The sequence below is a fragment of the Lampetra fluviatilis genome, chromosome 12, assembly GCF_964198595.1.
Source record: "Lampetra fluviatilis chromosome 12, kcLamFluv1.1, whole genome shotgun sequence".
In the NCBI taxonomy this organism is placed as follows: Eukaryota; Metazoa; Chordata; class Hyperoartia; order Petromyzontiformes; family Petromyzontidae; genus Lampetra; species Lampetra fluviatilis.
The window spans coordinates 12,797,113-12,812,034 of record NC_136286.1 but is presented as its reverse complement, the minus strand read 5'-3'; the positions used below and the strand labels follow the sequence as shown (position 1 = coordinate 12,812,034).

The following is a 14,922-nucleotide window of genomic DNA, read 5'->3' as shown; positions in this document are numbered from 1 at the left end:
CTTTTTTCAAATTTTCTTGCTGTGAATTTCACACCTGATGGTGATTGCTTGTGTTGCAGTCGAAGCGTCGTGAGAATTTTATTGTTTAATATTTGCATTATTTTATTATTTACCTTCTACGTGACTTTACCGAAATAACCAAGAAGATGAATCCCTGCAGTCACGAAAGCTTTAAATAACAAAAAAAATTGAAATCGTTTAGTTTTATTTGCATACTTTTTTAAGTGATTTGTTTACTTTTTCTTTACTTTGCACTCCCATCGTGTTTTTTTGTATTGTTGTAACGTTCTTACTCACCCCTACTGGAAATCTGTGAGCCTTTTCTTTATAGCTCATCAGATTCCTCCAGTATAAATACACATTCTGATTGTGATGTTAAAAGTGGTCTAATTTGTTGTATACGTTTGAATTCGCTTCAGAAATAAATACTCGTTGCAGGTTAAAGAGCTTAATTACCCATGCACTGCACTAGTCCTGCCTCAATTAATACCACAATAAGCCTGCAACAAGCCCACACTTATTTTGTTTACGTATTACATTTCACAATCATATACATTGAATGTTGTTGTTGTTGGTGGTGGCGTTATTGCTAGCACGTCATTGTTATTCGGTTTGGTTGTACAGTACATTGTGTTCCTGCATCTGCGCAGGCATTGTGACGCACAACAAACGCAAGTAAGACGAGAGGTCGCCCGATGGGTGATGGCGTGGAGGAAGCGGGCACTCAATAACACAGGCGGGGTGGCTCCCTCCCTCCCTCCACCGCAGGGCGAGAGAGGGCCTCACCGGACGGACTCAAAGGGCACAGCAGAATCCTGGCCACAGCCTGGCTGCTGCTGCTGCTGGTGGTGGTGGTGCTGCGCGCAAAGCCGCCAACATGTGCGAACCCATCCGCGAGGGACAACTTTTCGTGCAACAGCAAAAGTTTGGAATTGTAAGTCGCACACACACGCGCACACATACGTACGTTTTTTTTATTTTGTTATGGCTTCTTTTTTCCGCCATTACCAACCAGTAACGTTCTCATTTGGGCAAGGTTCTTCTTGTTATCGCGAATTGCGCTGCTGAATAATCATTTCCTTGTTACAATCGGGACTCTGCTACCGTGTCATAGACGTGTGTTGCAACAGCCAGCTATATGGATAACGTGTTTATTTAAAGTTCACGACGGCTATTGAATATTCACTACTGTGGCCAAGAAAATAAGCTTGGAACCCTTCGAATTAGAAAAATAATGTAACCCCTCGACAGTTGGAAATCTCGAAATGTATCGCAGTTAGCGCAAAACGACTGAAACACGTCACGTGTTGATGGATGTAGTCTGATAAACGCTGGCTAAAGATCGATAACTGGCTGCTAGTCGTGTTCCAAAGTTAAAAGTATTTCCAAACAACAAGTATTGTTAGTAATAATGATTCACAAGGTGTCAGCTACAAGGCAACACATGTTCGATCCCATGTTTACCCTGGGGTGCTAGTCTGGTCATATCTATTGTTAAAACGACCACAGTTTTCTTTGCTTGAACGCGAACTTTCCTTGCTGGTTTTTACTTACATATGCAGTCAAGAAATACATCGGACTGATACATGGGTTGTAATGTAATGTATTCGTTTGATCTCGGTACACTCCTGAACAGGTTTGTGCAAATGTTGGTGAGCGTTTCGAATCTGATTCGCCAACTACCTTTGGGTAGCCTTACAATGGATTCCCTTTTGGGCGCACGCTGAAAATGCATTCGTGCACAAACTTCTCACAATTCTTGTGTTTTTTTTAAACGAGTGATAATCAAAGTAACGAATTCCACGCTGCAGTGTCACGGTTTTTATGTGTTGTACTCGTTATCTTTACTGTTCCGAGTTCCAAAAAAATCAATAAAATTGGTGGCGTTACTCTAGGAATAGCGGGCTATTTAATAATTGATTCTCGTCATCACCAAGTCCATTTATAATTTTTAAAAATAGTTTCAAGCCAGATTCAGTGATTGCAAGTTACAAATAAGCAAGCTCTAAAGAGTGAACAAATCTGAAGCAAGAGATTCCCCACTAGTAAAAAACAATGTTGTGGTGTTAAATAATCCATGAATTTTGGGAGCGACTACGTATGAAGGATAACAATATGAAAGTACAGAATATTAATGTATTTTCAGATTGGGTGTAAATTGTCCTCCAGTGCCATTAACTATGTAAAAGTATATTTTTCAAATACAGCACATAGTGAAAGTAATTTAAGATGTATATGTTTTAGAACTGCTCTTTCATACTGCACAACAGTACAAAAACACGATAGGAGTGCAAAGTTTATGAAATATAAACAAATCTCTTTAAAAATATACAAATAAAACGAAACTTTTTTTTATCTTACCAGATAAGGCCCACTGAGCTATGAGCTTATTTTTTCAGAAGCGAGCTGGCCACAAATGATAGCTCAACGAAGTGACTTATGATCATCACGTGGGCATTTTAAAGCAGCAAAATACTGACATCGCTGCACTACGAGGACACAGTCCCACCTTGAGCTGCCGTTCAACAGTTCTATGTTGATACCGCGTTGGCAGTACAAATTGCAACAACAACACAAACTGAACACATTCGTCAATAACACTGCTTTAAAACTACGAGTGTATATTAAGGCGATGTTTCTGGAATGCCTCTTCTTTATAGCACATAAGTAGAGAATCAACTCGTCCTTTCTGGCTTCTCTGTGTGCTATGAAGAACGGCCATTACCCAAAATGTCGCCTATTATATACAGCATGCTTCAAAAGAATGTTAACACATACATGGGGCTATCGTTTTTAATGAAAAAGAACGGATAATACACTGTAAAGCGATAACAAAATGTATGTTAGTAGTACATTAGTAGTACAGTAAATTTAGCTGTGACGGTCCCACCTGAAGACGGAGACTTGTGTTGCCTCCGAAACGTCGTGATTTTATTGAGTTATTTTCACTTATTATTATTTTTTTATTATTATTAGCTTCAAAAAGTTAAAGTCTCAACTTGTTCGCCATCAATCTTCTCCAGGTGATATCCAGAAGCCCGAGGGCACATTTCTCGTGGTATTGTTGCAAATTCTCAAAAGTTTGTCAACATTTTTTTGAAGCACCCTGTATATGTATCGTCTTAAGGCAGCGTTAGTGACACATGTGTTTTGAGTTTTTATTTATTTCAACAGTTAAACCGTTCTTCACCTCTGTTTGTTCCCCAATCTATGTAATCCTCTTCTGTCTCTCAGCATAATCCAGAGCTTGCATCTCTCCATGTGCACTTTTGAGCTTCCACTTCTTTCTCATTGTCCATGTTTCTGACCCAGACGTCACATCCAATGTTATGCATTGAGCTATCTACTCAAGTAAATGCGCTTGTTTGTGTATGAGCAGAACATATCTGCGGCTACATAATTAATCGCCTTTCAATTCACTTTGAAGATAGCTTTTCCCAACATGGATCAGGCAAAAATGGAAATCATTGTTGCATTTCGCCGCAGAATAATGGCTAAGTTTTCACACTACCTTCATAAGGCAAGTGAGCGTTTAAGGTAATGTAAAAAGAAAACGGGATTTCGAGTTGTAATTGAGGATAATGAACTGTGATGAGAGCCGTGTAAAGCATTGAGGTCAACCCCAATAGTGGAAGCTTTGAAGGTTGAGCAAGACTGGTGCCACCTGGTGGCGATGATTCACTTGGAATTACACGAGGCCACCAACATCCATGCAATACATTTTCGTACGAGAAAGTTTGGCAACCATTTCCATTGTTTATGACTTTCAATAAGTGAGCATAACTAATCGAAAGTCAACGTTGAGGCTATATTTGGAGAGTAATTTGTACAGTGTGATGTCCTACCCGCGCACCTCTGATTAGCACGGTTGGCTACGTACGGTGCGAAAGAATTTCAATGTACACACACTAAGCCAGACCTTCATTAAAACAACCCCAGAGCCTGCGGGATATTGTGAGCACTCTCAAGTGCAATTGCGTCAGCTGTCACCAAACTTTTCTCAACATCTCCGGCTTCATAGAAAACAAAATCCTGTTCTGGCTGCTGAATAATCATCCCCAAATGAAGCGTCAACTGGGGTAATGAGTAGGCCTTGGGACTTATTGCAGTTCCGGCAAACAGCACAGACGCCTCCAAGAAAGCTGGCATGGGTATAATGGTGGTTAGGCAGTAATGCATAACCTCACCTTGCCTATTATATATTGAGATTTCGATAATCCTGCTGCGATAAAGTTCCACACGGTAAGCCACTTCGTTGAGCTAATCATTTGTTGCCATGTCGCTTCTGAAAGAGCTAAGTGGGCTTTACCTGGTAAGATAACAAAGCATAGTTTCGTTTTATCCGTATATTTTTCAAGTGATATGTTCACCTTTCCTATACTTTCCACTCCTGTCGTGTTTTTTTGGATTCTTGTAACGTTCTTAACCACCCATACAGGACATCTGTGAAAATGATCTTCATAGCTCATCGGATTCCTCCAGTTTCAACACGCATTCTGATATATACAGCAATTAAGAACGATTGCTACAGCTCTTGAACACAAGCACACCGAACCTACGCAGCATTACGTGAAACGGTGCACAAAGGCATCGGTGTCTAATTCCCACCCCCCCTGTGCTCCGTTGCTTCGTATCTCCCCCCGGAGCAGAAGAGCTGGAAGAAGAACCGCGCCATGCTGTACGCCAACAGCGGCTCGGGAGTGGCGCGCCTCGAGTACTACGAGAGCAAGGAGAGCGGCAGCACGTCGGACAAGGGCACCGACAGGGCGGCGCGTCGTGCCGACAAGCGCGTGCTGCGCCTCGCCGACTGCGTGAGCGTGCGCGCGGCGCCGCTGGAGGTGGCGCCGCGGCTGTGCGTTGCGTTCCTGCTCGAGACGGCCGAGCGGCACTTCGTCTTCGCGGCCGAGCTCGCCGACGCGGCCGCCTGGGTCCGCACGCTCTGCGAGCTCGCGTTCCCGGTACGGACCGTGGTGGGGAGTGGTGGTGGGGGGGGGGGTCACCGCCCGCCGCATCTCCGCCGCCGCTGATGCTCCCCTCTGGGGCAGTTCTATTACTGCGTTGGTGGTGGTGCCGCGTATCGATGTAAAACATCGATGCGCGGCGCTTCGATGCTAAATTGAGATTGACTTGCGTGGGTCGATGTCGGTCAAAAACGTATTGATACACGCGGCTTCACATTGCTTGAGGATAATGAAACGTGAGGGTTGGAAATTAATGGGGGGGTGGGGGGGATGGTCAAATAGTTTTTGTTCAGGTGCAAATTATGTTTACGCAATGGGACACCGCGTATATTATTCTATAGCTTGTTCAACTATGTGGCTTGGGAGAAAATAAAAATACAAAGTCACACAAGCGGCATTATGTGCAACAGCCAGTGGATATCAACACAAGCAACTTTGAACCAAATGTTGCTAATCCTGAATTAAGAACGAGTTTTGTGGGGGGTGGCACAAAAACGAAATTTTCCACGCTTGCCTTTTTTGCAACTTCAGTGCTCAATAACTGAATGAATGTGTTCTGAGGTTTTTGTTGTTTCAAAATTTTCCATTGACCTTATATTTGTGGTGTGAGGAGAAAAAACAACAACGAATAAGGTCACGTTAAAAGGCTTTTTTTCCATCTTTTTTAAACGGCATTTTCTCCCCCAATGTGTGATGAATATAAAACAATAGACGGGCAGCAGTGAGAAAAGGATGATGGGGTTGTTGTTTTTGTGAGGAGTTTTTTTTTAATTACACACACCCTAACAACGAGCTTTTTGTTTTAACCTTTTGCAGAAAATGTCAAGCGATGCACTCAGAATGGAAATGAGCACGGCCCAAATGGAGATGGAAGAGAACAGCTTGTACGGCTGCCGAGACTCCGGTGAGAAACTCACGCTTTGCAAAGGCGCCGTTTTACTCTTCTGCCTCTTCAGTCTGGGTGGTCGACTCAAAAGGAAGCAGCAACAAAAATAAATCGCCCACTGGATTCGTGTCACAGTCGAAAGGCTGCTAGTTCCAATAGATCCGGCTCGTCAGGACTTTAACTGAAACTTAGCCTCCAACTGGTGATTTGAAGAGTGCCAAAAGTGTCTGTCCTATCTGTGACTCGTCCTCAGTGTAGTAATGTGGAATTTCCACCACTGGTCAGGGCCATCCACTGAAATGATCACCACTTGCACTGTTTGGGCAGGGGAGCTGGTGTGACCTTTGACTTAAAAACCACAGGAACAGAAGTGTATACCGTAATTTATTTCATAATAAATAATATGAATGTCCTCATAAACTGACGAATACCTACGTGGAAACGACCGATGGACAACATTCTGAAAATGTCTACCATGACTAATTGCACGCTCTGTTTGTGGTACACCAATGTCATGTGTGACAGCTTCTGTAGATATTGCAATATCCTGTTTGGGATTAGGACTATGACATTTTTTTTGCTAAATGGCGTTAAATCTGACTCCTAACCTATAATCTTTAAGGTCAGGCTTTAAAACTTTCCAAATATGTGAGTATATCAATTTTATTGTAGCAAGACGTGCAGCTACTGCCGGTAACTCGGGCTAAACGTTCCACTTAATATATTGTAGTATGGTCATGTTTTAAGATGTGCTTAATAGATCATTTGGAATGTAGAGCATGGACACAAGGTTTAGAGCCACAGTCTACAGGGTAGCACTTTATTTCTGGCATTCTGCCAGATAGAGAAAATGAAGGCAGGAAAAATATTTTTATTGACCCACATTGAGATTTTAACCCAGATTGCAGGGGTAACACGCCGTTCTGTATGAAACGTGTCAAGAGATCTTTAATAATAACGTCCAGCGAGCAGGCAGAAACTCCCGTTTGATGTCTCATCTGAAATATGGAAGCCCCTGAAACGCAGTACTTCTCAGTGCAGATAAGGGGCATTGATTGAATTCTGGTCCAGAGGGCAGAATGCCCCCTACCTTGACAATAAACCACACATCCTGTAGGATACTGATTTCATTTTAGTAGTCCTTCATGCAATTATCGGATAACAAAGCCCCAATCTTGCTCATTTTCACATACGGGTACGGAAGCATTTGTTGAAGGGGGGCTCTGCTGAGATAGCGTGGACATCATGAATGGATTCACACAGATGACAAAACGAGCACGGACACGTCGAGGTAAAATAGAGGTAACAGTGGACAATGACATGAGTGGATAGATACACTCTGTCAGAATGATTTGGGCAATGTGAGCGTCACAGTGGATGGTTTTAGATGTGAACAAGAAAAGATGCAAAAAGCATAAAACTGGATTCAGGAAATTATTAAATATTGTGCGCTGGAGGAAGACTGCTCCGTGAGATTGGAGTGGAGAACACTAAGCTTGGCATCCGATCGTTGGCCTCCTGCCGAGATGTGCTTGATGACTTTACGATAATTAATTATTTAACAACTTTACTACAGTCCAATGTTTTTGTTTTAACTAGTTGCATAAACAACCTATTTTCAACATTGCAGCATCAATTATATACAAGTTGAATGTTAACACCCAGCAGACCTGCAATATGTAATACTGATAACCAGACTAATAGATCGACTTACTGCAGTACTATACAGTGTAATGTTTTCCACATTTTAGCAACTGCGTGAGTGTTTATCAAATGGACAGATTATATATTATGGCAGGATATAAAGAATAGTCCTGTATACCGAAGTTAAATTCTCAGGATGGCTTTAGATGCAGTATATCGCAAAGCTTGCATAACTATATTATCAAGTTGTGTTGACATTTCCACGGGGCATTAAATGAACCACGAGACAAACCCACAAGCAGACGCGATGACCCGTAACACCATCCTGTCAGTAACACGGCTGACGTGGGGCAGAGGGGGGGTGTCAACTGCAGCGCTCACAAAACAAGGCCTGCAACCTGCAAGCGTGCGGCGCACACACATGCGCGGCGCTGGCGAGACGCGCGTGCAGTTTGCAGGCAGACATCAACAGGAAGTGCGCATGTCCTCCTCGTGCGGTTGAAACGTGGAAACCCGAGGCACCGTGGCACGGTGGTGGCTTTGACGTGTGGCCGTCAAATCGTGGACGCTTGCGTGCGCGCGCAGCAGGGGCGGAGATCATCGACTTCCTCCTCCCCTCTTTTTGCCCCGTCGGCGTCGCGCATTTCACGGCTACTTGATGCGTGCGCATTTAATCTGTCATGTGAAATCTTCCATTGTGGAGGGGGGGGGTGATAGAATATAAGCGACTAAAATGTGGTGAAAGGCCTCGTGTGTGTGTGTGCATGCTCAGCAGCGTGTGTTTTTAGTAATAGAATGGCTCTGCAATGGATTAACTGTGTGAAGAAATAGTAGTGCAAGACTCATTCTATACCGTAATGGAAAACTGTGTGTTTTTTTACCTTTCACCTCGTAACATTTAGGCAGTCGTTCTGGAGATTAAAAACAAGGAAGAAAAATATTAGTTTTTGTTAATATATATGACATGCAACACATTGTGCAGATTACTACATTTTACACGCGGCACGTGTTATATAATGCATACATTATGTATGGGGCTGTACGTGCTAATTCACATGCCATGTTTGCGTATTCATAATAATTGCATACCTTTATACACGGATGCATACACAACAAGATATCAACCTATTGTAATAAATACGCACAAAGACGTTTTACTCCGTTAAAAGAATAGCTTGTTCAACTGTGTGTCTCTTAAACATACGTAACTCTGTTCATTGGCACAAGATGTCGCACTGCCGTCTTGATGTTTCCACATTCCCAAAAATCTCGCACATTATTTAGCATCCATCATCCAACTTAGCAGAGATTCGGCAATAACTCATGAAGGGACTGATCCTGGACGGCAAGTGTGCTGTCCCCACTCTATAAAGACATTCATTCGAAAGCAAAGACACCCACGTTACCTTACTTTGATGGCTAAACCCAATAAACGCGCAACATTGATCCAACGTCAACCGAACGTTGGCCCAACTGTTTGTTGATGTTTGTAAATAGAAACCGAGCGGTTTAAACTGACGATTTCATCATTGCTTCTTTGGTAACCAGACACAAGAATTATCTCTGATCCACACACGAGCCAGATTTCATGCATCTTAATGTTTGCCCACCGTCATTGGAGCAGCATTAGTAGAAACATGTAACCACATTGCACGTGCGGTTAATGAGTTTAACGTTCGCAGCAATTGCATGGTACGGTACACCTTCACTCACTGCCCAGATGTCAAAGAGTTAAACATTTGGCATTCTACCAAGAATACAAAGGTATTGCTGTGGTGCGTATTCAAAGCTCAGGGAACTCTCAGACGTGTATACCTGAACCAAACAATGCGTAGGTGGATGTGTGCCTGCAGGCGACGAGGTTGTGAATGGAAGTATCGTGCGGGCCCCTTATCAGCGGTGCCCGGTTCAACTTTGGCAAAGCCTGCCGGTGGAAAAACTGACGCAGTTCCTTTGTGAAAGCCATACGCCTATCAGGGTGCCAATGTGTGCTTTTTTTTTATTAACGAAAGCTGCAAAAAGCACACACACGGCGCAGCAAGCATATAACACTACTGAAAGTGTACGGTGTTTTACATAACACCTTACGTTTCATGAACTTGTGTTTTTTTTTATCGAGGTGGAACGATGCGTCGATTTATCGATTCTCTTGATTCTTCAGATCAGTCTACAAGTCACCACAATGTGACAAAACATAACGAACTCTTGAATCGAATAGTGAACCTCAATCACGAACATTCTTCGAAGGGCCCGGGTGAATGGTTCCACCCCTAGCACGTGCATGGTATGTTGTGTACGCGCAAATGTATTTAGTACCATAGATATTTGCACACTATACTCACAAACGTACAAAAATCAGTGTACTTGGTCGAACATTATTGGCGTATATATCTGAGCAGACGAAGCGTGCAAAAGTAAAACATTAACGATGGTTCATTGTGCTCAGAGAAATAGAAGCACTGAGAAAATAGCAGGCCGGTGGTGTGTGCTTGAGGGTTGCCTCTTGTATCGGAGTGGAACATTGCATGTGGGTTCGAGATATCTGCACAAGTTCCTCGGCCACAGTCTCTCCCAGTGCCCTTATCTCTTCGCCACGTTCACTTCGGCATTCCCCAGTCAGTGGCTGCTACTGCTAGTTACCTTTTTCTAATTTCCTGGGCACACACTAAAAATACACTTTATGATCATTTCCCTTGGACCTTTGTAATGTTACATCATTTATACATAGGGTACAGTACATTGATTTTTTACACGTACATTTTTTGAAATATTTCCATATAACAACCCAACTTTAAGCTGATAATGGGTGATTATTTTTTAAACAACTGTATAATGTGTCTTTGTGATTATTAGCAAGCAGAAGTGTTTTAGAATAATAGTTATTTAGAGTGTAACTTCTCCACATTGGGTACGAAAATGCTTGAATGCTTTAAATTACGAGGGTGTATTTCCTCCCTTAAATTGCTGCTTTAGATTAAAGATAAAAAATAATTTGCACTTACGAGGCATCTTTCACAATGCCTCAAGGCACCGTGTGTGAAAAGGACAGAGATAATAAGGAAAGAGCCGGGTGGCAAAAGAATAGTCAGAGGAACAAATTCGATTAGAGGAAAGCTGCTTTAGAAAGATGTGTTTTAAGTTGGGACTTTAATCTCAATACTTTTGTGGAGCCTGATCTCCACCAGTAGCGAGTTTCACGCCCAGGGAACCACCAATAGCGAGCTCCACTCCCAGAGGACCACCAGTAGGGAGTTCCACACCCAGGGAGGCCACCATTGAAAATACGAAATCATCCCAACAACGCAGCAGAGTTCGAAGCTCATATGTAAAAGGGAACCATCGGCAGATCTTAAAGACCTTGAAAGGGCACAGTTTTGAATTAGCTGCTGAATATAAAGCGGAGCGAGCACTCATCAGACTTTAAATACGAGCTACGTGATCTTTAATCCCACTCATTTATAGACGGGAAGCCAATGCAACGATGCAAGGACATGAGAGATGTGTTCTCACAATGGAGCACAAGTAAGCACCCTGGCTGATGCATTCTGCAGCCTACAAACTGACAAGGACCTTGCACGGGACCCCAAATAACAAGGCAACGTACCATGACAGGTGTTCAATGAATGGCAAGTCCTCGACATGAGCGAAAGACTTCCCGTTCATTATAAGAGGGACGTATTGAAGCTGAATATTCAACCACGGTACTGTACTGTGTTGAACTGCTGCGATGCAAGTTTCTCCACTGAGATGGTGAAGCATCAAACAAATCGTAAAATACCGTACATGCCTCAAACACTACGGGTAAAACAGATATGCGTGCACATAATTAATCACGCATGTGGATGTTTTTAATCTGTCCTTAGCCAATGAGTACTGGGTCAGCATTCACAAGACAGAGGCTTCTGAGCGATGCGGTCTTGTCGGCTCCTACAAGCTCAAGGGCGACAAGGAAGACCTCACTCTGAAAGACCCTGCCAGTGGAAATGCCATCTACGTGTGGCCTTACAAACTCCTGCGAAGATTCGGCCGCGACAAGGTTCGTGTTCGCTTTTTTTTCACTCCCCTAAATTGACTTGCAATTTTATTCGGCGCTCGATATTAATTCTTTCTGGGACAACTCAACTGATTGGAAATTGCTTCCTTCGAATGAAAATAATACGTGAATCAAAAATGATGAATGTTGATATCGTTTTGCTAATAATATGAAATTCAATTCGAATTGCACTTAAATGTCATTGTAGTGAATCACACCATATGCTCATTGTTATCCAGTAAAACCATGGATTGCGAGTAACTTGGTCTGCGAGTGTTTTGCAAGACGAGCAATTTTTTTAAATAAATATTAATTTGATAAACGAGCGAGGTCTTGCAATACGAGTAGTACGTGTATACGCTTTGTCTGCCGAGCGTCACGTGATCACAACTGATATACGAGTGCTTTGGATTGCAAACACGTTTCCGCAACGAATTATGCTCGCAATCCAAGGTTTTACTGTATGTATAATTTATTTTCCTTTCAGTCTCTTAAACATACATACCTCTGTAGGTACATTAACAAAATGGTATGCTCAATATAATTGTTTTTTTCTTACACTTTTATTGCAGACTTCATTCACATTTGAGGCAGGGAGGAGGTGCAACTCTGGCCCAGGGACATTCATGTTTGATACCAAGAATGGAAACGACATCTTTACTATCATTGAAGAGTCCATCAACCAGACGAAGCTGAACCGAAACAGCCAGAACTACACAGATGGAGACGTGCAATCTGCTGCAGTTCACTGCCCTTGGTCCTCAGAACTCTACACAAGCATGGGTGAGGGAGAAGGTGCAGAGGCTGCACCCGGTCTGCAGGGTAACTCCAAAAGGGAGATGTTTGACGGTACTCCTGGGACTCCGCCCGGCCAATACGGACATCGGGTGCATTCTATGGAAGGCACGGATGCCCCTGCGATCCCACCAAACCACCCTAAGCATGGAGCAAATGCCAAAGAGCAGGCAGACTTCCCCAAACATGCAATGAAAGGAAGACCTGCTTTTGACAATGCAGAAACCTTTACTCCAATTATCTTTGAACCGGAAGCTCTATCTTCGCGACAGGCTGGACCCAGGTCATCTTCTGTCAGAGTCCGGCCACCCGAAGATGCACCAAAGTTGCCAGAGATGGGGATGAGACATTGGCAGACATCCGCTTCTAAAACCAAGCCTCTGGAGGAACATTTGACGCTTGAGGAGGTCAGTGGCTGTTCACGATCTGGGTCTGCAAATAATAAATCGAAGTTATCGGAGTACCTCCTGAAACCTGAAGATGGTGGCATAATGCAATCTTCAAACAAGCAGAAAGAAGACAGCCCAAAGCAGACACCTCATGCATTTGCTTGCTTATTTGCCGATGAAGAAGTTGCGAAGTTAAGTCTCGTCAAGAGCTCCCAGAACTACGACAGACGCATGGCTCCGCCTCAGTCAATTGTTGTCAAACCTTTCCCCATTTCACCATCGTTGCCCGGCATGTCGCCAACAGCAAAGTCATCATCATCAGCAGGCTCAACACCTCCTCGCTCTCCTCTGCCCAGACCTCCCCTGCTTGATCCCTGCCTTGCTCGACTGGAACCACTACAGGACGTTTACGCTGACCCAGCTGATTCTCTGATGCTCACCATTAAACTGGACGACAAAGCCTCGGCATCGTCGTCATCATCATCGCATTACCATGATCCCGAAACTGAAAACAATCACCCGTGTGTGACTGGCAAGCTCCGCAGCAATGGTCTGCTGGCTGTGGCCAAGCAGCAAGAGTCTGCTCCAGAGCCTGTGTATTCTGATCCGTATGAAAAGGTTGAACAAAAGAATACAGAGGCTCCTTCGTCTAGAAGGCAGGAGCGCACACCAGAGCACATATATGACGAACCAGAAGGAATTGAGAAACCTGCCTCTCTCTATGATGAAGCTCTTCAAATCAAAGGGGATGCATGGAAGGTGCAGGCAAAGCCTGAACATGCATATAATGAGCAACCGTTTACAAGTCCAATAGACAGCTTTCCCGCACCATTGCCAGCCTCGAACCCACAAAAAACTCAGTCGATGGAATCTCCTCCATCACATGCTAAAAACACAGAGCAAGCACCCCAGCTTCCTCCCAAGCCAAGACAAATGGTGGCTCAAAAGTTCGGACTAAAACCTCCAACGACAGAGCCAAGAGGGTGGAACACGGCAAACAGCAATAACTCAAATTCCAAATTATGCCCCAAGCCTCGCATTGCCCCCAAACCGAAGATTGAAAATGTTTCAGGCAAGGAGCCAGAAAGAAAGAGCATTGGAAGTGCAGAGGAGTGCAAAGGTGTTGTTGCGGTTAACAATAAAAATGACAAAGACTCCAAAATCGTGCTGAAAAAGCCACCAATGAAGCCAATTATGGTTGCTGTGTCATATGCAAATGTCAACTTATGAATTAAAATGTCCAAGCACATTTAAAATATCTATTTTTTTTTGCGACTAACTCTTCTAATACTGGATATTTAGATTTAAGAGAACCGAATGAATCTGAGCACGTCGATCGTTCCTTCAGTGTCTGCAGGCAGTTCCCTTAATCTGAGCTGCGCAGGCGGAAAATGTGAGCCCACGCAATAGGAGGGGCGCATTTTCCTACCGCAGAGTTCCACTTGGGTCACACCATTTCTGTACGGTAGCAGAAAGATTTGCAGAACAGTGCTATTTCTGAACCACGTTTCAATCGTGCAAACCACTGTAAGCTGCATCTCGCAATCCCATTGCCATTTGTGAAAACAAAAACCTGTCAAATAGTATTAACATTCTTATATGTTTTTGTATGAATTGCAAACAATTAACCACTTGTGTAAAGGCAATATAAACTCACAACCTACTCTGTACCAAGCGTTTGTGACATTACAACTGAGAATTTTCAAACCCGTTTTGTACAGTGACTTATATTACCGCAAATAAATTGTTAACATGTTGAGACATGGAATTGATAACATTTGCTGCTATTTGCAATAATGTACATGATCGTGCAGTGGATGCTTTTGTACTGTATACAATCTTGTATTCATGCTTTTTTGTATTCCTCTGATTATCAAGAAATATATTTGTATATAAAATTTACATGCAAAAAATGTCCTTGAGTGATAATTTCCCACCGTGACGCCTTTTTTGTTCATGAATCAACCCCAGCTTGGTACGTATCATGAAGGCTGCCTCAGATGTGCATCATTGTTTTATCAGTGGGTTGCCAGCACACGTTCGATATTCGTGATGTTTTGTATCAGACACACCGGACGGCCTTGGCACGTAAACATTTGTCATGCACAGAAAATCAATGCCACCCCTGAAAGTGTAACTGCCAGCGTTGGTGCTAACAGAAGCCAAGGGAGTTGGCACACTGCATTTTCATCTCATTAATACTGAGTGCCTTCC

At 43.3% G+C, this 14,922-nt stretch overlaps 1 protein-coding gene across 1 annotated transcript; it reads left to right on the top strand.

Annotated features, from left to right (window-relative positions):
* Window positions 1–810: 810 nt before the first annotated feature.
* LOC144935194 (uncharacterized) lies at window positions 811–14,582 on the top strand. Its single transcript, XM_078861680.1, has 5 exons — window positions 811–934; window positions 4,650–4,958; window positions 5,778–5,865; window positions 11,355–11,527; window positions 12,097–14,582. The coding sequence occupies exons 1-5, from the start codon at window positions 878–880 to the stop codon at window positions 13,936–13,938; spliced, it is 2,469 nt and encodes an 822-aa protein (XP_078717806.1). The 5' UTR covers window positions 811–877; the 3' UTR covers window positions 13,939–14,582.
* The last annotated feature ends 340 nt before the right edge of the window (window positions 14,583–14,922 follow it).

Excerpts from the sequence above, each read along its gene's own strand:
- LOC144935194 (XM_078861680.1), top strand. The coding sequence starts at position 878 with ATGTGCGAACCCATCCGCGAGGGACAACTTTTCGTGCAACAGCAAAAG. Across the intron at positions 935-4,649 it reads AACAGCAAAAGTTTGGAATT|AAGAGCTGGAAGAAGAACCG; the intron begins GTAAGTCGCACA and ends CCCCCGGAGCAG. Across the intron at positions 5,866-11,354 it reads GTACGGCTGCCGAGACTCCG|CCAATGAGTACTGGGTCAGC; the intron begins GTGAGAAACTCA and ends ATCTGTCCTTAG.